The 21111-nt window shown below is 36.8% G+C and overlaps 1 protein-coding gene and 1 non-coding gene across 2 annotated transcripts; both read right to left on the bottom strand.

Annotated features, from left to right (window-relative positions):
- Window positions 1-479: 479 nt before the first annotated feature.
- LOC122643679 (putative aminoacrylate hydrolase RutD) lies at window positions 480-12491 on the bottom strand. Its single transcript, XM_043837587.1, has 11 exons — window positions 12328-12491; window positions 12008-12221; window positions 11681-11763; window positions 11458-11558; window positions 10314-10409; window positions 8381-8434; window positions 5306-5454; window positions 5101-5218; window positions 1455-1542; window positions 799-968; window positions 480-666 (listed from the first exon to the last, which is right to left on the bottom strand). Exons 1-10 carry the CDS (start codon window positions 12437-12439, stop codon window positions 802-804), a joined length of 1182 nt encoding a protein of 393 aa, XP_043693522.1. The 5' UTR covers window positions 12440-12491; the 3' UTR covers window positions 480-666; window positions 799-801.
- A 2135-nt stretch (window positions 12492-14626) lies between these two features.
- TRNAK-UUU lies at window positions 14627-14699 on the bottom strand. The gene has a single exon. It is a non-coding gene; the product is annotated as a tRNA-Lys (tRNA).
- Window positions 14700-21111: the final 6412 nt, after the last annotated feature.

Genomic DNA, 21111 nt, shown 5'->3' with positions numbered 1-21111 from the left:
TGAAAAAGAGAAGGAGAAGTAAGAGTAAGAATTAAGACTCTCCATGGTCCCATAAAGGCCATTGTCATTGCAATTTCAGTCGTTGCTTGACTTATTTAGGAACAGATGATTAGATTTTAATCCACTTGGAACTTTGCTCATCCATTTTAACATTTCAATTGCCGCTGCCATGGTTCTGTATGAATCAGATAACTTCAAAGATGATTCTCATTGACCCTGATACAAATAGTCACCAAAGTCTACCACAAATAAAATACTACAATTCTCTCCTTATCTATAAAGAATGAAATAATGATGAAAAAGAGGTGAAGGATTCAATGTTTTCATTTCCAAGATGTTAGTAGTACAAGGTGTTTACACTCATGTTTAAGGTATAGGGCTTGTTTTGCATCTGTTGAAAGCATACAAGTTCCATCCTTGCTGAATTCCCTTTTCAGTGTACATGTAGAAAACCTTCAGTATTAAGGCAATTCTGATATTGTTTGCCTGTGTTGTTGATCCCGTACAACCAGATTAGTAAGCTAGAACAGGACCCTTTTCTTATCACAAAAGAATCAGTGGATCTTGGCCAGTATAATATCTCTTTCTTTACACTTGATGGTTACGATTGACTTGGTTACTTATTTTGAAACAAAAAAAATCTTCAGGTGATGAATAAATCCCGACCTGCCAACATTGGAAATAGATTATGATTAACTTTTTAATGTGAGAAATTGGTATACATTAGCAATTTAAACCTGGTTGTGGGAAAACATATAGCCCATGCAACCAGTAGAGTGAAGACTTCATTGACTATACCTCTTATGAAATGGAAGGTCCCACTCGAACAGACTTTAACCTTTTTAAAGTTTTCCTCCCACATTCGATTGCCATCATGAAGAGACCAAATAAGTACAGGAGGCAAAGATAAAAGTTTGCCATAATGTCACACATGAAAAGTGATAACTGTATCTCCTTGACTTGAGACCCTGAGATCCAACAAATATCATAATTAGCATAGGGCATTCAGAATTAACATGAAAGACAATTACTCACTCTCTCTGAAATAGCTAATATGTTAATCCTTCCTATTCCTTCTACCATATTAACTTTTTATATAAGTTGCTAGGATTTTATGACATGTTATTATCTAAGGTTGGTATAGCAAATTTCAATCGGTTGGTTCTAGTAAAAGAGCTCTTTACGATCCTATTTCTCAAAATTGTGTCATGATCTCTGAGAATCAAGAACATACATTCTGATTAGGAGCTCTGCAACAGATACATATTCTCAATAGTTTTCATAATTATTTTAGGAAGCTCATGTTCCATGCTACCAGCTCTTTAGGCAGAAGGATAAGGTGAAATGTGTCTGTCCATACTTATGCATCTTGCACACACATACGTATATTCATGGACACAGGAAAATTAATCGTAAAACCGGGGCAGAAAATTGCGTTAGTATTGTGTACTTACCATTGCCTTTCTTGGGCAAATTTGACCAATCACTTAGACTCAACTTCAATTCTGATACCTTGATCAACTCTAAAAGAGCCTTATTGACCTGAGAGATTTCGCAGCAGCATTATGATTAGATAGGCCCAAGTAAATCAGGATAACAAAATGCTATATTAACTGTTTTTGCACAGAATAGGAGCAGAATTGGGATATGTGATTTTGATCATGCAGCTGGAATGTACAAGAAATGTCTGGTTAGAACAAATACAGTTCCGCTTAATTACAATATTTCATTAATATGGCTAAATGTCAAGAGTACCATGTGACATTTTGGTCAAGAAGTTATCTTATCTATTAACATATTATATGTGCACATGGCACACATTAACACATTATATTTATGTCAACAAATAGCATTGTCATTCATTATCATCACAATCCTCTTTCTTAGTTATTTCAAATAAAATGTTTGGAATGTTGTAAAATGCCTTTTTTTTCCCCCAGTTTGGAATTTGCCAACAGACAGGTGAGCTTTCCCAAGCATATCCTGTTGTGGCTTCAAGAACATAACCAAATTTGGTATGTTTTCACTTTGTCATTCAGCGCATAAATCTTTGTGTGGCAGGAGGGGGGGGGGTGGACCTGATTGGCCACTTTGTGTCCCTAATCTACCCAGCAGGAAACTTCTTCTCCAGGTAATCTCGCTTCTGAACTAAGATCCCAAATAGCTTCCTGCAAATGGCCATAGTAGCTGTATCCTGGTGCGAAATACAGACTCAGGTACTAATATGGTATTTTTTACAGCTCCAACAGATTGAAATTTAAACCAACAGTTTGATTGGATAAGGAAATCATTGTATGCTATGATCCTACAGCTCAATGTTTGAAAACCAGAAAACATCAGACCATTATACCTTATAATTTAGCTAACAATTGTACATAATGTACTAACAGTTTATTAGTACCAAAGTGAACATGGTCTGGTGGTCCAATCATCTGGTTTTGAGTGTCCGAACAACCTGACCACTCTAAGCAGAAGGTTTACTGACCAGTCAATGGTTTTCAACTTCCTCCCCTTAAGAGTTTGTATGACCTTCGAGTAGTGAGAGTCAGTAATCCACTTCAATGTCTTGAAGGTTAAGCCATTATACTGCCAACCCCCTCCCCCTTTTCTGGTTGAATTTCTGACCTGTGCTTTCATCATTTTCATGTCAGCTGACATAGTTCTATCAAAGAGGCTCCAGGATTGTCCCATTCATTCATCACTTAGCATACTTCTTATTGGATGGAAGAAGAATGGTGGGGGCCACTCCTAGAGTGTCACTTTGGAAAAGCCCACTTTTTAACAGCAGGGTCATGCGCTCCTTCATCCACTGCATTGATTCGCTCATTTGACCATGAATGTTGATCTGAAAATCTCATCTAACAAGTCTCGTCTAATTGATGGTTGGAATATAAGAGCCTTAAAGGAAGGAAACATTTATAGCACTTGCTTCCTTTGTTTTTGTGCTGGATACTTGATGTAGATCGATGGGTGTTTGAGAGAAATCAGCAAAAATCTGTCCAGGTTCATCCTCCCCCCTCAAATCAAATCAACATACTTGGGAGATTTTATTCCAATTTGGTGGGCCCCATAGCCACCTCGCATGGAGATATATTAGGAGGCCAGACTGCTTGCGTGAAGATAATTCGGGAGAGTTGCAGCATTGCATGGAAATGATTTTTAAGAGAATTTTTCCAAATTTCGAGGAGGATATGGACGAGAATTGACAGATTCATCAGTCCTAGATTTAGGGAGTTTTTAAGCTATTTCAGCGTGGAGGACTTGTTAGGATAATATATGTTTCTATGTAGGTTTAACTTCAGTTATTTGATGTAATTAGAGTTAGAGACAATTTAGGAATTAGTTTCCAATTAATATTTGGAGTTTTATTTATTTATAGAAATTGCTCAGGATGTAAACGATTGGTTTATAAAGAAGAGGAAAGGCTGAAACAAACCAAGTCCGGTTTGACAAAAAAGAATGAGCTTGGTTAAAACCATTAATGGCTGTGAGATACAGTTGAGAGGGTGAGATGCCTATGCTATGAGAGGGAGAGAGTGAGAAGCTCAATCCTATTTATCATATCCTATTCTTCTTCTCTATTTCTGTTTTATTTTTCAATCGATCTCTGCATGGAAATGTGTTAGTGAGCTGAAGATTATTCAAAGGAGTAAATCTGCAGCTGAACAAGGTGATCGATCTCCTATTCTGTCCAACAATAGAATATCAACTTTTGAGGATAAATTCTACACCTAAGGAAGGCTACTCAATTGGAAGATCTGAGCCATCGAAGCACCTTAAAGTCTATTCTGGAATTCTGAGATTTTACCCTATTTTCTGCCATATCGGATTTGGTTATAATTGGTTGCTGTGATTTGTTACTTGAATCTGAGATTTATTGATCATGTTCAAGATCCTGCCTGGGGTTAGGTCAGTCATGATCCAACTCTACATTATTACTTTGGTAAGCAGATGTTTGAAAATAAGAGCAGACAGTTTGCGAGTGTGAAGGAAAATATTTTCAGCGTTTTATAGTTCTGAGCTTCTATTCTCATGAAGTTTACAGATGTCTCATTCACTGTTTAGAGATGTGGGAAATCATGTGTATTGACAGCTTCACTATTTAGTTTGCTAAGAACACCTAACCTAACCAACTTTAATTATTAAACAAAAAAGTGCATATGAACATTAACATATTCATGAACCATCCATCAGACAAGATAGTCAGATGTTGGTGACATTGATTGGTGACCAGTAATAGGTCAAGAACTATTGCTTCATAAGAAAACCCTCACCACTAGTCACATTTGACATATCTAATTTCTGGGCCTGAATAACCTGGTCCCACAGGTCAAGACCTTTTGCTTAACATGCACCCTTATCAATAGTCCTCATGTTCGTCTATGTTGAACATGTGAATCTTATAAATGATGTAACTTAACATCTCTATTTTCACTCAGACCTAAATCCAAGTTTTATGTCTTGGGATCATCTGGCACCAATTGATACCACTTATATTTCCTCACAGATGTGCCAGTAATAGGCCAAGCTGATTTGGGATTGACAGTGTGATCTGGTTTGTAATACTGAGATTTAAATCCTTGCTTACATCTCTATTATTTCTTGCTTAAACAATTTGCATTGGTTGGACCACAAACTGCTGGTCCAGAATTATTAGGTCTTCCTAGTCCATTTCTTAGAAACACTGCTGAATGTTCATATACATTATATCAAATAGGCAAGTTATACATCAAATCAAGTAGGCTGGCTTCCCATGTAAACAAATATATATATTCTTTCTTGCAGACATCCTAGTTCATAATATAGTTCATAATAAAGAAAAGAATGGGAACAGAAGACCCTTAAAACTAGAGTGGCTTCTGAGTTTAGGCTACATGGACTAGAAGTTCTTAGAAAGCAATTATCCACAATTGTGTGCATGTGTGTGTGTGTGTGTGTGTGTGTGAGAGAGAGAGAGAGAGAGAGAGAGAGAGAAAGAGAGAGAGTGTACGACATCTCTTTCCCTCTCCTCACATCGGAGGAGAATGATATAATGGATTTACATGACCACAGGATGACCTAATCTATCACATTCTGAGTCCAAGCAAACAAAATAAATACCTCTTCAGTTCGTTCATGACTCACTAGATGTCCGCCATGAAGATCTATCATTCTAGCCACAGGCTGCAGTTTCTCTGCAAGCTTCCTTGCATAATATATCTGAGCAATAATGTCATGCCTATAGGATAAGAAGAAACATCAAATTAGCATACTCAAAGGAGATGAGAAGAGATGGGACTATCAAGTTTGAATTTTGAGTTTCAACCTGCCATGAATGACTGAAATCGGAAACCCAGCAGACCGGATCACTTCCAGTTCCTTTGTTGTCATTTTGTGTGTCCAGCATGCATTAAGTTGTCCCTCAAAACCATAGTTAGATTGCATCCCAGTTGATGAAATATTTTTCACGTATTCCTGCCAAAGAGGGGGAATTCTCTTTGGTGAAAATGCTTGGTATGGAAGGGATGAAAAGGCAAACCAGACCAGAATTGCAATAATACATTGAAAAGGTGAAACTTTGACTATGGGTTGAGCATAAACTAAACTTCATAGTTACATAACATCAAAACTGGTAGAATTCTGGTCAGTAACGTTGTAGTGCTACAAGTGATCAGTACATTTACCAATCAGAAATGATGTACAACTCTAAAATCCGAATTGATGAAGTTCTCACTAAACTACACATGTACTTATTTAGCAAATATTTAAAAAAAAAGATAGAATTTCAGACATTGTAGAATTAGTCATGGTCCAGTTACTAATGTTGATGTATTTCTTACTGCATCAAAGCTTATAAGGAATACAAAGGGGAAAATAACCAACCACCAGACTTGGACCATAGAGTGAGATACCTAGGACCTTGAACACAGGCTAATTCACTGCCTTCCAGGTAGAATTGGCACAAAGGGGTTTTCATCTTCCAACAAATATTCATACATAAAAGGGCATACCCAGTGCATGAGGCTCCCACCAATGTGGGGCCTTGGGAGGGGCAGGTATGTGCATAGCCTTAACCCTGCTTCACAGAGAGGCTTTTTCTCGATTCAAACCTGCAACCACCAGGTCACAATTGCATCAACCTTACCATTGCGCTGAGGCCCGCCCTCAACAAACATTCATACATACATGGTCAGGTTTTAACTGCTCTGGTCACTGGTGAGGCTTAATCTCTAATTAAGCTCTGATGGACTTATATGATGGTTGCACACAAGCAATCATAACTTGAAAAGTGGAAATTATTTCTGAAGTACTTACAATTGAAAGTGTATTCCGAGTACACTGGGCCAACATTAACATATAGTGAAACATTGTAGGTGTCTGTCTAACCTCGTAATATTTATTGAGGTGCTAGTTTATCTGTACAGTGACAAAATGTTGCCTCTTTGTGATGAGAAGAGTAGCTTCTTTTTTGAAAAGGGAAAAAACTTACATTCAAACTCCAGGTATAGAACTTCAACAGGAATAATGAACTTCCCCCTTGTTTTTTGAGGGGGCGGTAAATAACGACACCCAAATCTGATCAGTGTTTAGTATAACATAGGTTCATAAAACATACCAATAACCTAAATTTGAGATACCCTTCTAGACTCTTGGTCTAGAGTTAATGAACTTCCTACACAAACTCCGAATTGCGATCCATTTAATGAATGGTTCTAAATCATGATATTGGTGTCACCAGAAAAGCATCTTACGGGCTTATGAGGCTGCAACGGTGATATTCTGTAAATCCTAAAGAAATTATCCTCCTCTCTTTCTTCTTCCCCCCTTCCCTTTTTTTTTTTGGGTTTTTTACAAATGCCCCCTGAAAATGCCCATTTGTCCAAATGCCCCCTACAACTTTTCTAATTGCAAACTCCCCCTACTTTCAAAACAGTGTAGCACTTTGGTCCAATCTGTTAGTCTGGAGCGTTAGAGGTTAGTTTCAGGGAATCTAATGACCAAAATGCCCTTATGATAAAAACCAACCAAAATTAAAGAATAAATGACCAAATTGCCCTCATCTTCCCCAAATCGTTTAGGGTTTGAAACTGAAAATCGAAAAAAACCCTAAACGATTTAGGGTTCTGAACTGAAATCAATTAATGATTAGCAGTGAACAGGAGTCAGGATTAGCAAATTCAGAGTTTTATGCTTCTGTTTAACGATTCTCCAACTGGCGGCAACCTTCGAACGGCGAGGATGTTCACTCTTGGCGGTTTCTTCGTCCTTAAACATTCAAAAATTCGAATTCTTCTATGGAAGACTACAGAAGACATTCTTTTCTTCTTTGAAGATTTCCTTCTCTGCAATAGCTTATTTGTACCTTTATATACTTAATTTGGTTTCAATCAACCATGTGGGTTCTCTGAAAGCAGAAAAAAAAAACCTTCTTCCTCTCTCATCATTTCCCTGACGTGTCACATGAATCCCTCAAGGGAGAGTGACGATGATGTTGTCATTACGAGAACTTAATCGGAGGTTACAAACCAGTATTCCAAAGTTCAAAGCTACAAAAGCCACTTCAATTTCTATATATCTACAATATCCCCATTAATAAACACTAAAGCTGCCACTTTATCAATCTTAGATTCAGCAAGGGACCGCAACCCATTGATTTCTTTTAACCAAACACAAAGATTAATACCGTAAGAACTCTTTAAGCAGCACCACTCAGAATCCACTGAGCAAACTCTCTTGAATCCACAGAATCGGAATTACTTGAAATTTGTTTTTGAGGCTGTAGTGCCTTACATATTTCCCTACTAAACTCAGGTTTACTAGTATAGTTGATTCCAGCCAAACCGGACATGCGCCCTAATTGTTGAAGAAGATTGGATTCCAAGCTTCAATCCATGTGACCATGGCTTCTCCTATCATTTAGGGTTTTTTTCGATTTTCAGTTTCAAACCCTAAACAATTTGGGGAAGATGAGGGCAATTTGGTCATTTATTCTTTAATTTTGGTTGGTTTTTATCGTAAGGGCATTTTGGTCATTACATTCCTTGAAACTAACCTCTAACGTCCCAGACTAACGGATTGGACCAAAGTGCTATACTGTTTTGAAAGTAGGGGGACATTTGGACAAATGGGCATTTTCAGGGGGGCATTGTAAAAAACCCTTTTTTTTTATGTATCTGTAAATATAGCAGGAAGCAAGTACCCATGGTAAACAGTTCAAACTAAATAGATGGAGTTTAACCATGATTCACTTATGGTATGTAAATGAAAATTTGATGCCAAAACAGGAGGTAAAATTTACAGCTTGAATCTTTCAATGTGCTTAGTTTAGATGCAACAAGTCACTATTCTACTTTTGAAAAAATAAGGTAACTAAAGTTTGATAAAGTGTAGTGTTGCTTACTTGATACAAAATTTCTCTTCGTGTCTTAGTTCCAACATATTCATCAAGATACTCCTGCAAAGCCAGCACAATATGAACAAAACTAATCCTTTTTATGTGCATAATAATGTGTGTACAGTGATAGTCTAAAGTTTTTGCAAATGGGTAAACCAACAATATGAAATATGTTTCACAGGTTAGGACATAAATATATCTAAAGAAGATTAATTCCGTACTATAGTTAGAGATATACTTTGCCAAGTTCCAAAAGCTGAATTTTTCTGCAGAATTTTTATACGTAGGAAGAAAATTCACCAAGCAAGAAAAGATAATGGAAACTTATTTCAAATACAAAGTTTATAATAAACATACGGCTACCAAAAGAATCACCTTCATCAATTGCTTGAAGAAAGAGTTAGCAACCTATGAAAATATTTTTAATCCTAAAATTAAGTCCACATTTTTTATCTACTGTGTTGCAAAGAACCACGAAGCTTTTGAACAAATATGCAATGCACACTAATAGTCAGATTCCAATTCAAGGAGATCATGCGATTAAAATGACCTAAAAATAGAGAATATGGGAGAAATTGTCACGAACTGAATAGAAACAGAAATGCACAGTTTAAATGGTACCAAATAACAAAGAAAAGGAGGGTGATCTAGACGAATTACAGACGGTCTTTCGATCCTAGAGGAAGATAGTGCTGAAATGGTGCTTTTTTGGTGATCTTTTGGAGTTAGTGGAAGGAGATAAATACTCTAAATTTAAGAGAAGGAAGCTGCTTCTTAAGCAGTGAAACATTGGACAAAGACTAATTCACTTTTTTCGGACTTAATACTGAAGGACTGTACAACAATGATAGAGCCTTTGGGACTCAGATGCCCAAATGGACAGAAGTTCATAGCCTTGTGTCCTTTTTGTATATGGCCTGTGATTGTCCAACCCGGAAACACATGCAGAGTCATTACCATCGGTCTCTGCTTTTCTTCCCCCTCCCCCCATAAAAAAAATGCAATACTTCTCAGAAAAAAAAGAAATGATATACAAATAACTTCAGGATGTAGGAAAGAACAAGAAAATGCAATAGTTAAATGTCCGGTGGATAATAGCAATAGTTTAATGTTGGTGGATAATCGCCATTTCCCCTGAGTTCTACTTTGCAGCTGCATGGAGAAAAATATGGAATTGTGTAATAGCTTAGAATTTATTTATATCCCATACTCATTCCAAATTGAGATAACAATTAAATGTCTGCATCTCAAAACAGATTTAGAATTGTTGGCGTAAGCTCACTAGGCAGTCTCTCAAATCGTCTTTTCTTTCTTTTTTCCCCCTTTGGGGGGGGGGGGAGGGAGAGGGTTATATGCCTGGGTTAGAGAAGATTTGAGCTGTCAATGGTTCTAATTGCATTCCATGTGTGCTCTGTGAAACCATCATTTTTGGGTTGTGAAATTTTAGGGTTTCAGAAGGCGGGCTTCGGTGTGATGGTAAGGTTGCTCCATTGAGACCTAGTGGTCGCAGGTTCAAGTCGGGAAACAGCCTCTCTGTGAAGCGGGGGTAAGGCTGCATACATTATGACCCTCCCCAAACCCTGAATGGCGGGAGAGCCTCATGCACTGGGTATGGCCTCTTGAACTTTCAGGGTTCTGCCCTTTTCGAATGAATTAGCTTATTACCAAGATAGCAAGATTAAAGATGGGGAGAAAAATTTTGAGCAAGGCTTTACACCATGTGAAGGTGGAAAATGATGGGTTATGGGTTTATGCTCACCATTTCAAATGGGGCATCCTAAACTTCCATGTGATTTAGTGTTTTGGCAGCATGCAGGTTGCTGTACTAGATCACTTCCAAAGAAATGATGAGGATGGCTGCTTCAGTTAAAATTCACTTGCCAATAAGTTTTAAAGTAAGAAAAATCAATTGAAAAAGAAAAACTGAACAACATTTCACCTTTGTGTAATGGGTGTCCAAGTCAACAGCTGCCCTCTGCTCAGGAGTCTTTGCCCTCAAGAAACGGATAGCAATGGATATTGTTTGTTGGTCAAGCTGCAGAAGTATGAAACAGAAGGTTGTCAATGCAGAGAAATAATCACTTTTTTGTTTTTATTTTTATTTTTAAAGAGGGGGGGGGGGGGAGGGGGGAGGTAACAGCCAGGAGGCTCGAACTCGAGACCTCCTGGTGAGCATGGGCATGAAGCGCACCACAGCTCACCAACTGCCCTAGGCAGCTGTTGTTTGAGAAATAATCACTTAGATGATAGATAAACACAAACACTTGTCTATGTCCCCAACAATAGATGGTATAAATGCATAATCACTTAGATGATGGATAAGTGATTGGTGGAATCAATAGAAGAATTATGGAAACCAAAGTATTTACCAGGAATAGTAATCAAGTCTATAAAATAGATTTACATGCAAGACAGCAAACAAATGTAAGGAACAAAAACATATATGACATTATAAAATTTTTATGTTTGGAAGTACAATCCATGTATCAAACCATGGTCCTAAGAATAATTCCCTGCACAGGGAAGACCATAGAGATTAAAGCTTCAGTTTGCCGCAAATCTTGGATTTTAAGATAAATAATATTTATATTTAAGAAATGAGTGAGACAATATAAAAATTATGCCTATTTGGAACTCTTTCCTTTGTTCATAAAAAAAAATTATTCTTGAAGACCAAAGTACGAAATAATTAGTTAGAATAAAATTAACAAGGAAAACAACAACCCTCCTAAAATGCAATTGAATTTTCAGGAGAACTGAAGCCATAGATTTCAACAGGTTTTCCAAGTCATTTATGGATAATAAACTTTGAGCTTGGTGAGGTTCTTGGACTCAGAATTCTGGACTTCGTTTCTAGTGCATTAAATACTTATAAAACATAGACTGTAATGGGCTCTATATTTGGATGGCTTACATAATCTTGAAGTAGCTGGGGTAAGTAGATAGGGTTGAGTTTTGAGTTAATGGGTTATGCTTTGTCTCTTATCCACCATTTCTGAGGCATCCCTTCAACTAGGACTGACAACCATGTAACTGGGAAAATAAAACTGAATAAACTGCATATATTTTCTTGAAGAAGATACCTTAGGAAAACATTCAAAACCTCCACCGGTTACATTAAGTAAGGCCAACGACAATACCCTTTCAGACACCATTGCAGCCAACTTGCAACCTATCATAGAACCTGTATTATAACAAGGGAAGTTAGATACTCCAAAAATATCTGAAAATTTATACGCTATTGTCAGCTTCATCAAACTACAAAAAACAGGAACATCAAAGTTGAGATAAGGACTCCAAGCTTACCCATTGAATGCCCAATTACGTGAGCTTTTTTCCAACCCAAATGATCCATTAGAGCTATTGCATCTTTCGCCATGATCGTCATTCTGCCACCCATTAGACTAATGTTAATATTATTAGTTTCCACAAACTCTCTTTCTCTCTCACATTTGCAGGGAAGTGTTTAAGGAATTGAGTTCAAAGCTCAGAAATTTATCTTTCTTTTTTCTTTCTGTGCTAATGAAGTGTCAATTATTATACAGTAAAAGTCAATTTACCAATCGCCGCGGATCAGAAAATACGACTATGAGAAAAAGGGGGAAATAATTGAACAGAAGAAGCAAAACGTACGAATATTCTGATCTCTTGGTTGGAACCGAGCTAAGACCCATTCCACGATTATCAAAAGAGCAAACTTCTAACCCCTCATTGTCGTCACCATCGAAACCTTCTTCTAAGTCGTTCAGTTTTGTTTCAGGGGTCTTCGATTCAGCATCGTTCGGCGTTTCCACACCCGTGAGACCCTTAATTTGAGGACCCCAGGAATCATGGGTACCCGCCAAACCTAATCAAATTTTGAATAGACACAGGTCAACAACCCCGAAAATTGAAATGCAGATGATTAAGAATTAAGAACAAAGGAAATCGAAGAGAAGAGTAAGAGAGAGAACCAATGATGAGAAGAACTTTGGTTGTTCCATGACCATAAGTTCTATAAAAAATCTTAATTCCATTATTTCCAACTTCTCCTTCACGGTTTTTGCTAACATCACAGAACGGCATGGTTTCCTGAAATGGGCAGGTTACAGAAAGGGGTGCCGGAGAGAAGGAAGCAGGGGAGAGAATCTGAGAAGAACAGAAAATGCTCTGTTTCAACTCAGAAGAGAAGAGAAGAGAAACCCGTATTCCTTTTCTTGATTGGTTTGTTAATTCCGATAAGAATTGTGAATAGGGATGTGAGTTTAAACGATTTAACAAGAAGGGGGAGAGAGAATGAGTGGTGTGACGCCACGTCAGATGATATTTCGGTTGTCATGGCTGAGTCAAACCATCGAAATACTTGAGATTCTGAGAATTAAAAACTCATGGGTCATCGCTCGCTCGCTCGCTCGCTCCATGACTGATGACTTCGAGAGAGAGAGAGAGAGAGATCCAAACCCTTTGCGGATACGGGAAATCAAGTCTTAATGGTAATCCATATTCGCATTGTCTGAAACGGAAATATAATCTAAACTATAAAAAAGAAAACGCGGTTTCGATCAGAATTCGTAAAATAAACTTGAAATTGAATTAGAGTAATTTTTAAAACATGTCTGAATGTGAATTTTCTTCCTTTTTCACGTGTTTTGATTGAACTCTTAAACAGTGAACACTCCATGTCATGAGCTGCTCTTCTTATCATTTTATATCCTATCCTGTGTTCTTTATTTTGACAGACAGATACAGCCAGCCATACAGGTGAACTCAACTCATGGTTTGATATTATAAAATGGAAAAAAAAAAAAAAAAACTCTGTCCGGGATGGTGTCCTACACCAGCACTCCCATCAATCTATTTCTCCTTCCTATATAAAAAGACACATCTGCCCTTTGTTTTGAAGAGGAAAAGATAAACACATGGTCACATAAAAGTGAAATTTAAAATATGAGAGAGAAGGTTGTCTGAGAAAGCGGCTAGGATAGCGCATAAATGAGCTAGAACGAAATGGCATTGGCATTCTACTTAGAAGGGGGCAATGAGGTCATTTCATATGAGGAGGAAAGAGATAGACACGGTGATGGCGTGATGCTAATATTCCTTGCTCGAACAGCTCAGAGAACTATAACACTGCCCGTCACATTCCCCAACACCTTCTGGGCTATGAAATGACCAACCATCCCCTTTTGGATGCCCCGTGTGCTATCCCATTTGTTGGGGCTTTGGTGTAGACAGCAATCCTCAGCCCAATATTCATGGTTTGAGGTATCAGTATTGTATAGGGTGATTCTTACCAATTTTGCAAGTGACCAATCCCGATACCATTAACCCCGACACTAGCATAGGGGTCACGTTGCCTTTTAGGGAACCCTCTCCCATATGATATTTAATCCATTGTTATCTTGCATACGTCTTTACACTTCTTAGCTCTCTTTCTTCATTTATATATCTTGATATATAAATTTTTTTATTTTTTTTATTTTTTTTTTGGAATTGGAAGCTTTGATATATAACTTTTTTTTTCTTTTTTTCTTACTACTTTTTCAAGGAAATTTGATGGTGTCCAAGGGGTGCTTTTGGCGTAACACCTAAAAACTCAAGATGGATACATTCCAATCCGACAGTTGAAACTTGAAAGCCTTGTAGTCCTTCATTGGACCAAGGCAACAACCCAACCCTCTTTATCTTTTATTATTTTCTATTTAAGGCAACACATGTTTCAACTTTCAACAAGAATTGAAATGAAAAGGACAGCCTGAGTTTGACCCTACAATTTTTGTATATTTTTCAAACACGAAAGTCATCGGTTTCATAATTTTCCCCACACACATGAAGGTTCCATTGAAATTCAATGAACAATTTGGATCCTCTACTGCCAAGTTGTCTGGTAAAACCCTACTTTCAAGACATAGCAAAGTGGGGAATGACCGCCTAACCCCTGCCCGAGCACCTTATTGTGTTTTGATAGTATGGTCCTGTCGGGGCAGCTCGACAGTATAGGATCAGGGTTCATCAATGAAACCTTACAAAAAATTGTAATTATTACTTATCAAGGAAACATTAAAAAAATTATAATTACTACTTATCATGATTTTATAATTAATTTTCAATGATTCTATATTTGGTTATTGAATTTTATTTTACATGTGAATAGTTAAAAGAAAAGAAAATTTCAAAACACTGACCAAGTCAGGCAAGCATCCCCAGTTATGTTTTTTTTTTCTTTTATGCATAATAATGACAATTTTTTAATAGGGAAATTGGGTGCATTGACGCCGTCTGTGGGAATCGAACCCACGACCACATGGTTAAAAGCCATGCGCTCTACCAGCTGAGCTAAGACGGCTATTTGATTTGACTCCTATATCATCATTAATTCCCCTCTCATAAGGTTGTGGGGCAGTGGTGAAAAGATTCCTATTTTACCGTAGAAGTAGAAAAATTATGTCCATGCCCTGTTTGTCTAGAGGGGAATGTGGGGTGGGATTGTGGGGAAGATGAGACTCACATGTTGGTGGGGTGTTGATGGGATGAATGAAGTAAAATTACTTTTCTCATAAATAATAACCTAAGTCTTTTGATAGACCAGGAGTGGGATTTTGAAGTGCCACATGAGGATTTTCCCACCTCAATTCTCCCACTCCACCTAAGTAAGTCTCCTCTAAACAAATGGGGCCTTACTAAATATGGTAAGAATTAGATTACACAACAAGTAACATGTTCTCCTCTCCAATCATTCTTTGTTTCTCCCTATTACTGAAGCCCAAGCGGTAAGCTCGGGTAGGACATTTGAAGGCTTCCAATTACGTAAATCAATGGTTCAAATCGCACTGAAAGGTAGGGCATTTCCCAGATTTCCTTGTAACCGTGCTTGCATTTTTCATTGCATAAGGCTTTCTCTATGTATCCAAACTAATCATTTACTTGTAACCATGTGTTTCCTAATTTGTTTAATGGGAGAGGAATTTACCCATTGTCCACATATATGTGGGACAACAAAACTATATATTTAGTTATTTATTGAGGGAGAAGAGAGATCCACATATTTAATGAGGAAAGAGACTATGACAAAGAATGCACAATGAGAGCGTATACTTTTATCTTTTTCAATGCCCCTCTCAATCAACCCTCTTTGCCCTGGCCCCCGATGGTGCTAGTGGTGAGCCCTTTCCGATCAAGATTATAAGTATCGGTATCAATGTTCTTATTGGTTTCAGTCAATATCGATAGATACTGATATGGCTTAGCTGAAATCAGTTATAATTTCAAGGCTGAATCACTTTTTCTTTGATTCACCTGATTCGATCCTGATTATTAGAACCATGTTTCCAACGACTCTTTTAAATTTAATTTTTAATTATATCGATTAATTTATGTTATATCTTACCAAACAAAAAATTTTAATTTATGTTATGTTGGGTCACCTACGCCCACCAGTTAAGACTGGCTGACTATGGACCAAACCTAACCCGATAGGGATTAATACAATAATAATCAGCTAGCCAATGAAGATTCAAGAGGAGAATGAATCAAGGAAATGGACCCATACCCAACCCCAGTTACAAACTTACAACTGTTAGGTATCATTTGATGACATTTCAAGTATTGAAGGTTCGAAATTTCTTTTTCTTTTCAGACATTTATTAAAACATAAAGATACCATTAGTATGGTTTTAGTGTACGTGTCAAAATCAAATCGAAATCGTTTATCAAAATTAAATTGAACTGTTTAATAAATGGTTTAATTTTGATTTCAAATTTGAGATCATCTAGTTAAAGATTTTAAATTAAACCAAATCGTTTAAACTAATAATAAACCATTAAAATTGATTAATGTATACATAGTAAGTTAAGTCATTCATGATTAAAATAAAAAATAAATAACTATAATCTTACAATTACATATCAACAACTTGTGATGCGCAAGATCTTTAAAAAAAAAAAAAAGAGAAAGAGATGAAAGAGAGAGAGAGAGAGGCTATGGATTTTGGCTTTATCAACAAAGTTGGGTGTCCTGGTACAATTGGGAGGCCGCCAATCTTCTTCTCAAGCTAAACTCAAGAAACAATTTAAGATTTTCCAATCTTCTAATTCTGTATAATGTTAATTATAAGGAGTATTACAGTTAGATAACTACACAACATCCACAATTCCTACGACTATAACTATTCCCACGTACATGCAATTCTAACTACTATAGACACATAGACTCTTAAAACCATATAACTACTTGGACCCCTAATTTCACATAACTAACTCACACATCAGAGGCACATCCACACGTTCCAAGCACGCACATAACATTATTGTTACGTGTGGCTTTGGGAGAATAGTTATATTGTAGTTGTTATTTATTTAAATTTAAATGTTGCATGCTTCGACAAGGGAATATTTGGGTTAGTTAAAACTCAATTAAGGGAAGTGGGTTCAATTATTAGAAGTTACTAACTAGTAGAAGACAGAAGTTAGTTCAACTGCATTGTAATATTTAAATAGCCTACGTACGTATGATGAATGGATTAGACTATTGAAATACTTAAAATTTTTCTTAAATGAGACGAGGTAGGTTTCCACATCCAAGCCAAACGCCCGGCTTCGTTCATAAAATCAAATATTTTTCTCTTATTTTCTCTTTAATTTTTCTCTTTATTTTTTCTCCATCTAGATCCGCGGACGTATCACAACTATAAGCTAATAATTATTAAAGAAAACATATATATAACAATAAACATTTCAATTCAGTGTTAAGTATATATTCATGCCAATAAAAATTAAAAAATTAATAATAAAGAAGTGGTTTGAATAAAAATTATAAATAGACCTAATAAAATCATTTAATAGACAGTTTAGGTTTTTTTTTTTTTTTTGAAACTATTTAATTAAACGATTTGGATTCGATTTCTATCCCTAAGCATGTTGAACCAAACTGGACCGTTTAACATCCTTATGCACAGCTATATTGGACTAGGTCGAACTATTTTAATCCTCAAAAATATCTATATGAATTATTTTTTTTGCTAGTATCAATCGATATCGATATCGATACTTATTGTCGTATTGGGCTAGGTCAGACTTTTTTACTCCTCAACATATTGATGAGTTTTTTTTTTTTTTTTTTGCACCATTTTGCCATCCCATGATATTGTATCAATAAGACATTAGTATCGATACTATTTATTTATAGGAGAAATGTTTCTTGTGAGGAAGTGTAACGTCTAATCCCAAACACAGAGTTAAAATGACCACCCCATCCCCATAAAAGGCGAAAATGACCGTTGAACAAGACAAAGCGATGGGGCGGGCCACGGGCCTGATAGGGACAGAGCTGTCGCACTGGGTTATACTAGAACTGGATTCAAATGGGTAGCTGACTTTTTCCAATCAAACCCCTTTTCTGTTGTTTTTGGTTGCAATCCGACTGGTAACCATGAAAAAAAACCCGTATTGTTTAGAGCCATATCTTCATCCCCACCCCAACTGGCTATTCCATGTTAAAAAAATGCAGCTTAAAGTGAAAAATAGCGAGCGAGGTATGAATGGTCGGTCTCCATCGAAAAGGCTAAAAAGAAGAATGGTCGGCGGCCGTGGGCCACAACAACAATAGAAACCATTCGAAATCGGAGCCAGTTTGATTTCAATTCTGATAACCGGTCCCAAAAACTTTTAAATTGACTCTTTAGATTTGAAATACAGCAATCCGGTCACGACCGAAATCAACTGCTCCAGAATGGCTGAAATTGAGATCAATCGACACATCAATTCTAGTTGATTCCTGACCGATTCAATCTGGATCAATCGGATTCAAAATTGGCCAGGATTAATTCAGATCATGACTCCATTCTTTTAGTTGTAGGGAGGGGTTTAGGAATTGGTACTGTTCTTGGTCAATACCGATCGAGATCAGTCCGTATTGATTTGCTTCTGATTTTATTTAAAAATTGGTATTTTTTTTTCTTAACATTTTAGCCTTGCTCTATATCGATCCACCAATATTGGATCAATCAAGAATCGATATCGACCCACGGATAACAAATTCAAATCAACCGATTCAACCGATCCACAACCAATTACTAAACCATGGTTGACTTGTAGGGCAATTACATGCCCATTTACAAGGTATCGGATAGCAAGGCCTCAATTAATTGTAGCCAAAATCTCGGTACATTAATGGTGTTAGTCCATGGAAGCTTCTTCCCATTACATCGACCTAGAGGCTAGAGCTTTTCAATTATTTCTCTAAATTTTTATTTTTCTAATATTTTTAAAATTGTAACTTTATTAAAAACTGATAATTTTGACAATATTGTTTTTCATTATTGTAAGAACGTTGTCTGGGCACCCCAATGTACTTACTCCCTTAAATTATATATAAGTTTTTTTCATTAAAAAAAAAAAATTGCAACTTTGTTGACTTGACCTCTCAAGATTAGAAAATAAAGGCAAAATTTTTTCTTGATCATGCTTGGTCTCAAAAGAAAAAATCTTTTGTCAACTACTTCAACTTCTATATCTAGAAGCTGTAGGTGTCACATGACTATACAGGTGAGGGACGAAAGAAGGGGTTTTTTTTTTTTTGTTTTAAATTTTTTGATAGAATTTGTCAAGGATTATTATGCTTGACACCTCTGGAGATGTCAAAATAAAATTATTACTAACCATACTTTTTGCAGAAAATTCTCCTCCAGTTCAGTCCTTCTAATAAAGGGGGGGAGGCGGTGGACCCCAGTCGGATAGAGTGTTCGGGCAGGAGTAGAGTGGTCATTGCACCCCCTTTATTAGGGGGATTGAAGAACTAGGCCGGGTAAGGAATTGGAGGGGATAAAGATCCTACTTTTTGTCCTCACACTCATTTCTCCAATCCCGACTTCTAGAGGTGTCAAATTATTGGGATTAGTCATGATCGATTATGATCTGAATCAGTTAATTCGATCAATAAGATTCCAATTTTTTAAACCATAACTAGAACTGTAGTAATCAAAACCCAAAAGGGTAGAAGTTGAAAATTTCATCATCTCACTCGATCAATAAGATTCCAATTATAGGCAATGCACCACACTTGATAAGATGAAAATTCTAGAAGCTGAGGTATGAAAGAACCATATTAGAATCTGATAATCAGAAGATGGTTCCAGTACCACATGGTTTACAAGATTGAGATCAAATTGATCTAGATCAATAAATCTAGACACCAATTCTGATTGATTCCTGACCAATTCAATCTAAACCAATTGGATTGGATTGGGCAGGATTGATTCAGATCACGATTCCATTCTTTTAAACCTTGCAATTCCAGTTGTAGGGAGGGATTTTTGGAATTGATATCGGATATTATAGTGTTCTTGGCCAATATCGATTCTATACTAATTTACCTCTGGTTTTATTTACTATTTTACCCTTTGTTTGTATCGATCCAATGACCAAGAATTGATATCAGAATACTGATACCAATTCAAATAGACCGATCCAGTCGATCCCAAACCAATTACTAAACCATGGGTTCTAGAGCAATTACAAGCTCCTTTATAAGGTATCCGATAGCAAGGCCTCTATTAATGGTAGCCAAATCCTTGCACATTAATGATGTTAGTCCATGGAAGCTTCTTCTCATTACATCAGACCAAGAGTTTTTAGTCTAAGATATTGACGTTTCATTTATTTCTGTAATTGTTTATTTTGTCAATATTTTGAAATTTGCAACTTTGTTGACTTGACCTTTCAAGATCAACAAAAATGAAAGGCAAAAAATTTTCTTCACATGCTTTAGTCCCAAAAAGAAAGAAAAAAATCTATTTTTTTTAACACATCTGAAGTGTCAAAGTACAAGTAACATTACTTTTTGCCCTCACATTCATTTCTCCAATCCCTCTTACATGATGGGCAGTGCTTGTAATTTGACAAATGCTTTCCAGGTGCTATTGTGAAACGAATTTTTATCCTCTCAAGTCCGGCCCAATGCACTGCAACATGGCAGAGTATATTCAACGAATCAAGAGTTTGGTTGATAATTAACCATATGTTCTTGGCCTCCCGTCGGATGCACAAGTACGGTGCACTGTACTTGAGAGGATAAATTTTCATTGTGAACTGAAACTTTATAAAACATTGTAGGTGAATTAATATTGTGCAATCTCTTCACCCACGGGAAAAAAGGGAATCCCATCACTCATCAACCACCTATTTGACCCTTGGATTGGACTGGGAAAAGATATTATCGACCACATATGATAGAGGTGGGGCTGCGGTAGTTTAGAGATGGAACTCGCTGTCGGTCCAAGAGTCGGATCATAAGATCATAAGGTCATATCTCCTTGGATGAAGAAAGAATCATGGGTGGCCAAAAACTCTCTCCTACAAATCAACTCATCAATGAGTCCAAAAGATGCAACCAACAAATTGATATTGAATTATGGGTCCTTGAATTATTCTCCTCTCTTCATAGTCCGGTTTTTTTTTTTTTTTTTCTGCCACTTCTCTGGTGTTTTCTTTTTTTATCTTTTCTTTTCTTTTACCCTAATATTGTTTTCTTCTAGCGGTGTAAAACGCTGACCGGCACCGGTAGGCCCGACACTACATTGATCGGTTAATTAACAGCTTGATGCCGGGCCTAATTCGCTTAGTAAATCAATCGGTAATGGTGTTTGATTGAAACCCGATGAGCGCCTAACCTGACCAAAATCAACCCATCGACCATTAACAGCCCAATTAATCTGTTTAAACCCATTTAAACCAATTATAATGCATTTAAAAGTTAATCAGAT

Source organism: Telopea speciosissima, chromosome 1 (genome assembly GCF_018873765.1).
Source record: "Telopea speciosissima isolate NSW1024214 ecotype Mountain lineage chromosome 1, Tspe_v1, whole genome shotgun sequence".
Taxonomy (NCBI): Eukaryota; Viridiplantae; Streptophyta; class Magnoliopsida; order Proteales; family Proteaceae; genus Telopea; species Telopea speciosissima.
Note: the sequence above shows the minus strand (reverse complement) of the source record. Positions and strands in the feature narration are given on the sequence as shown.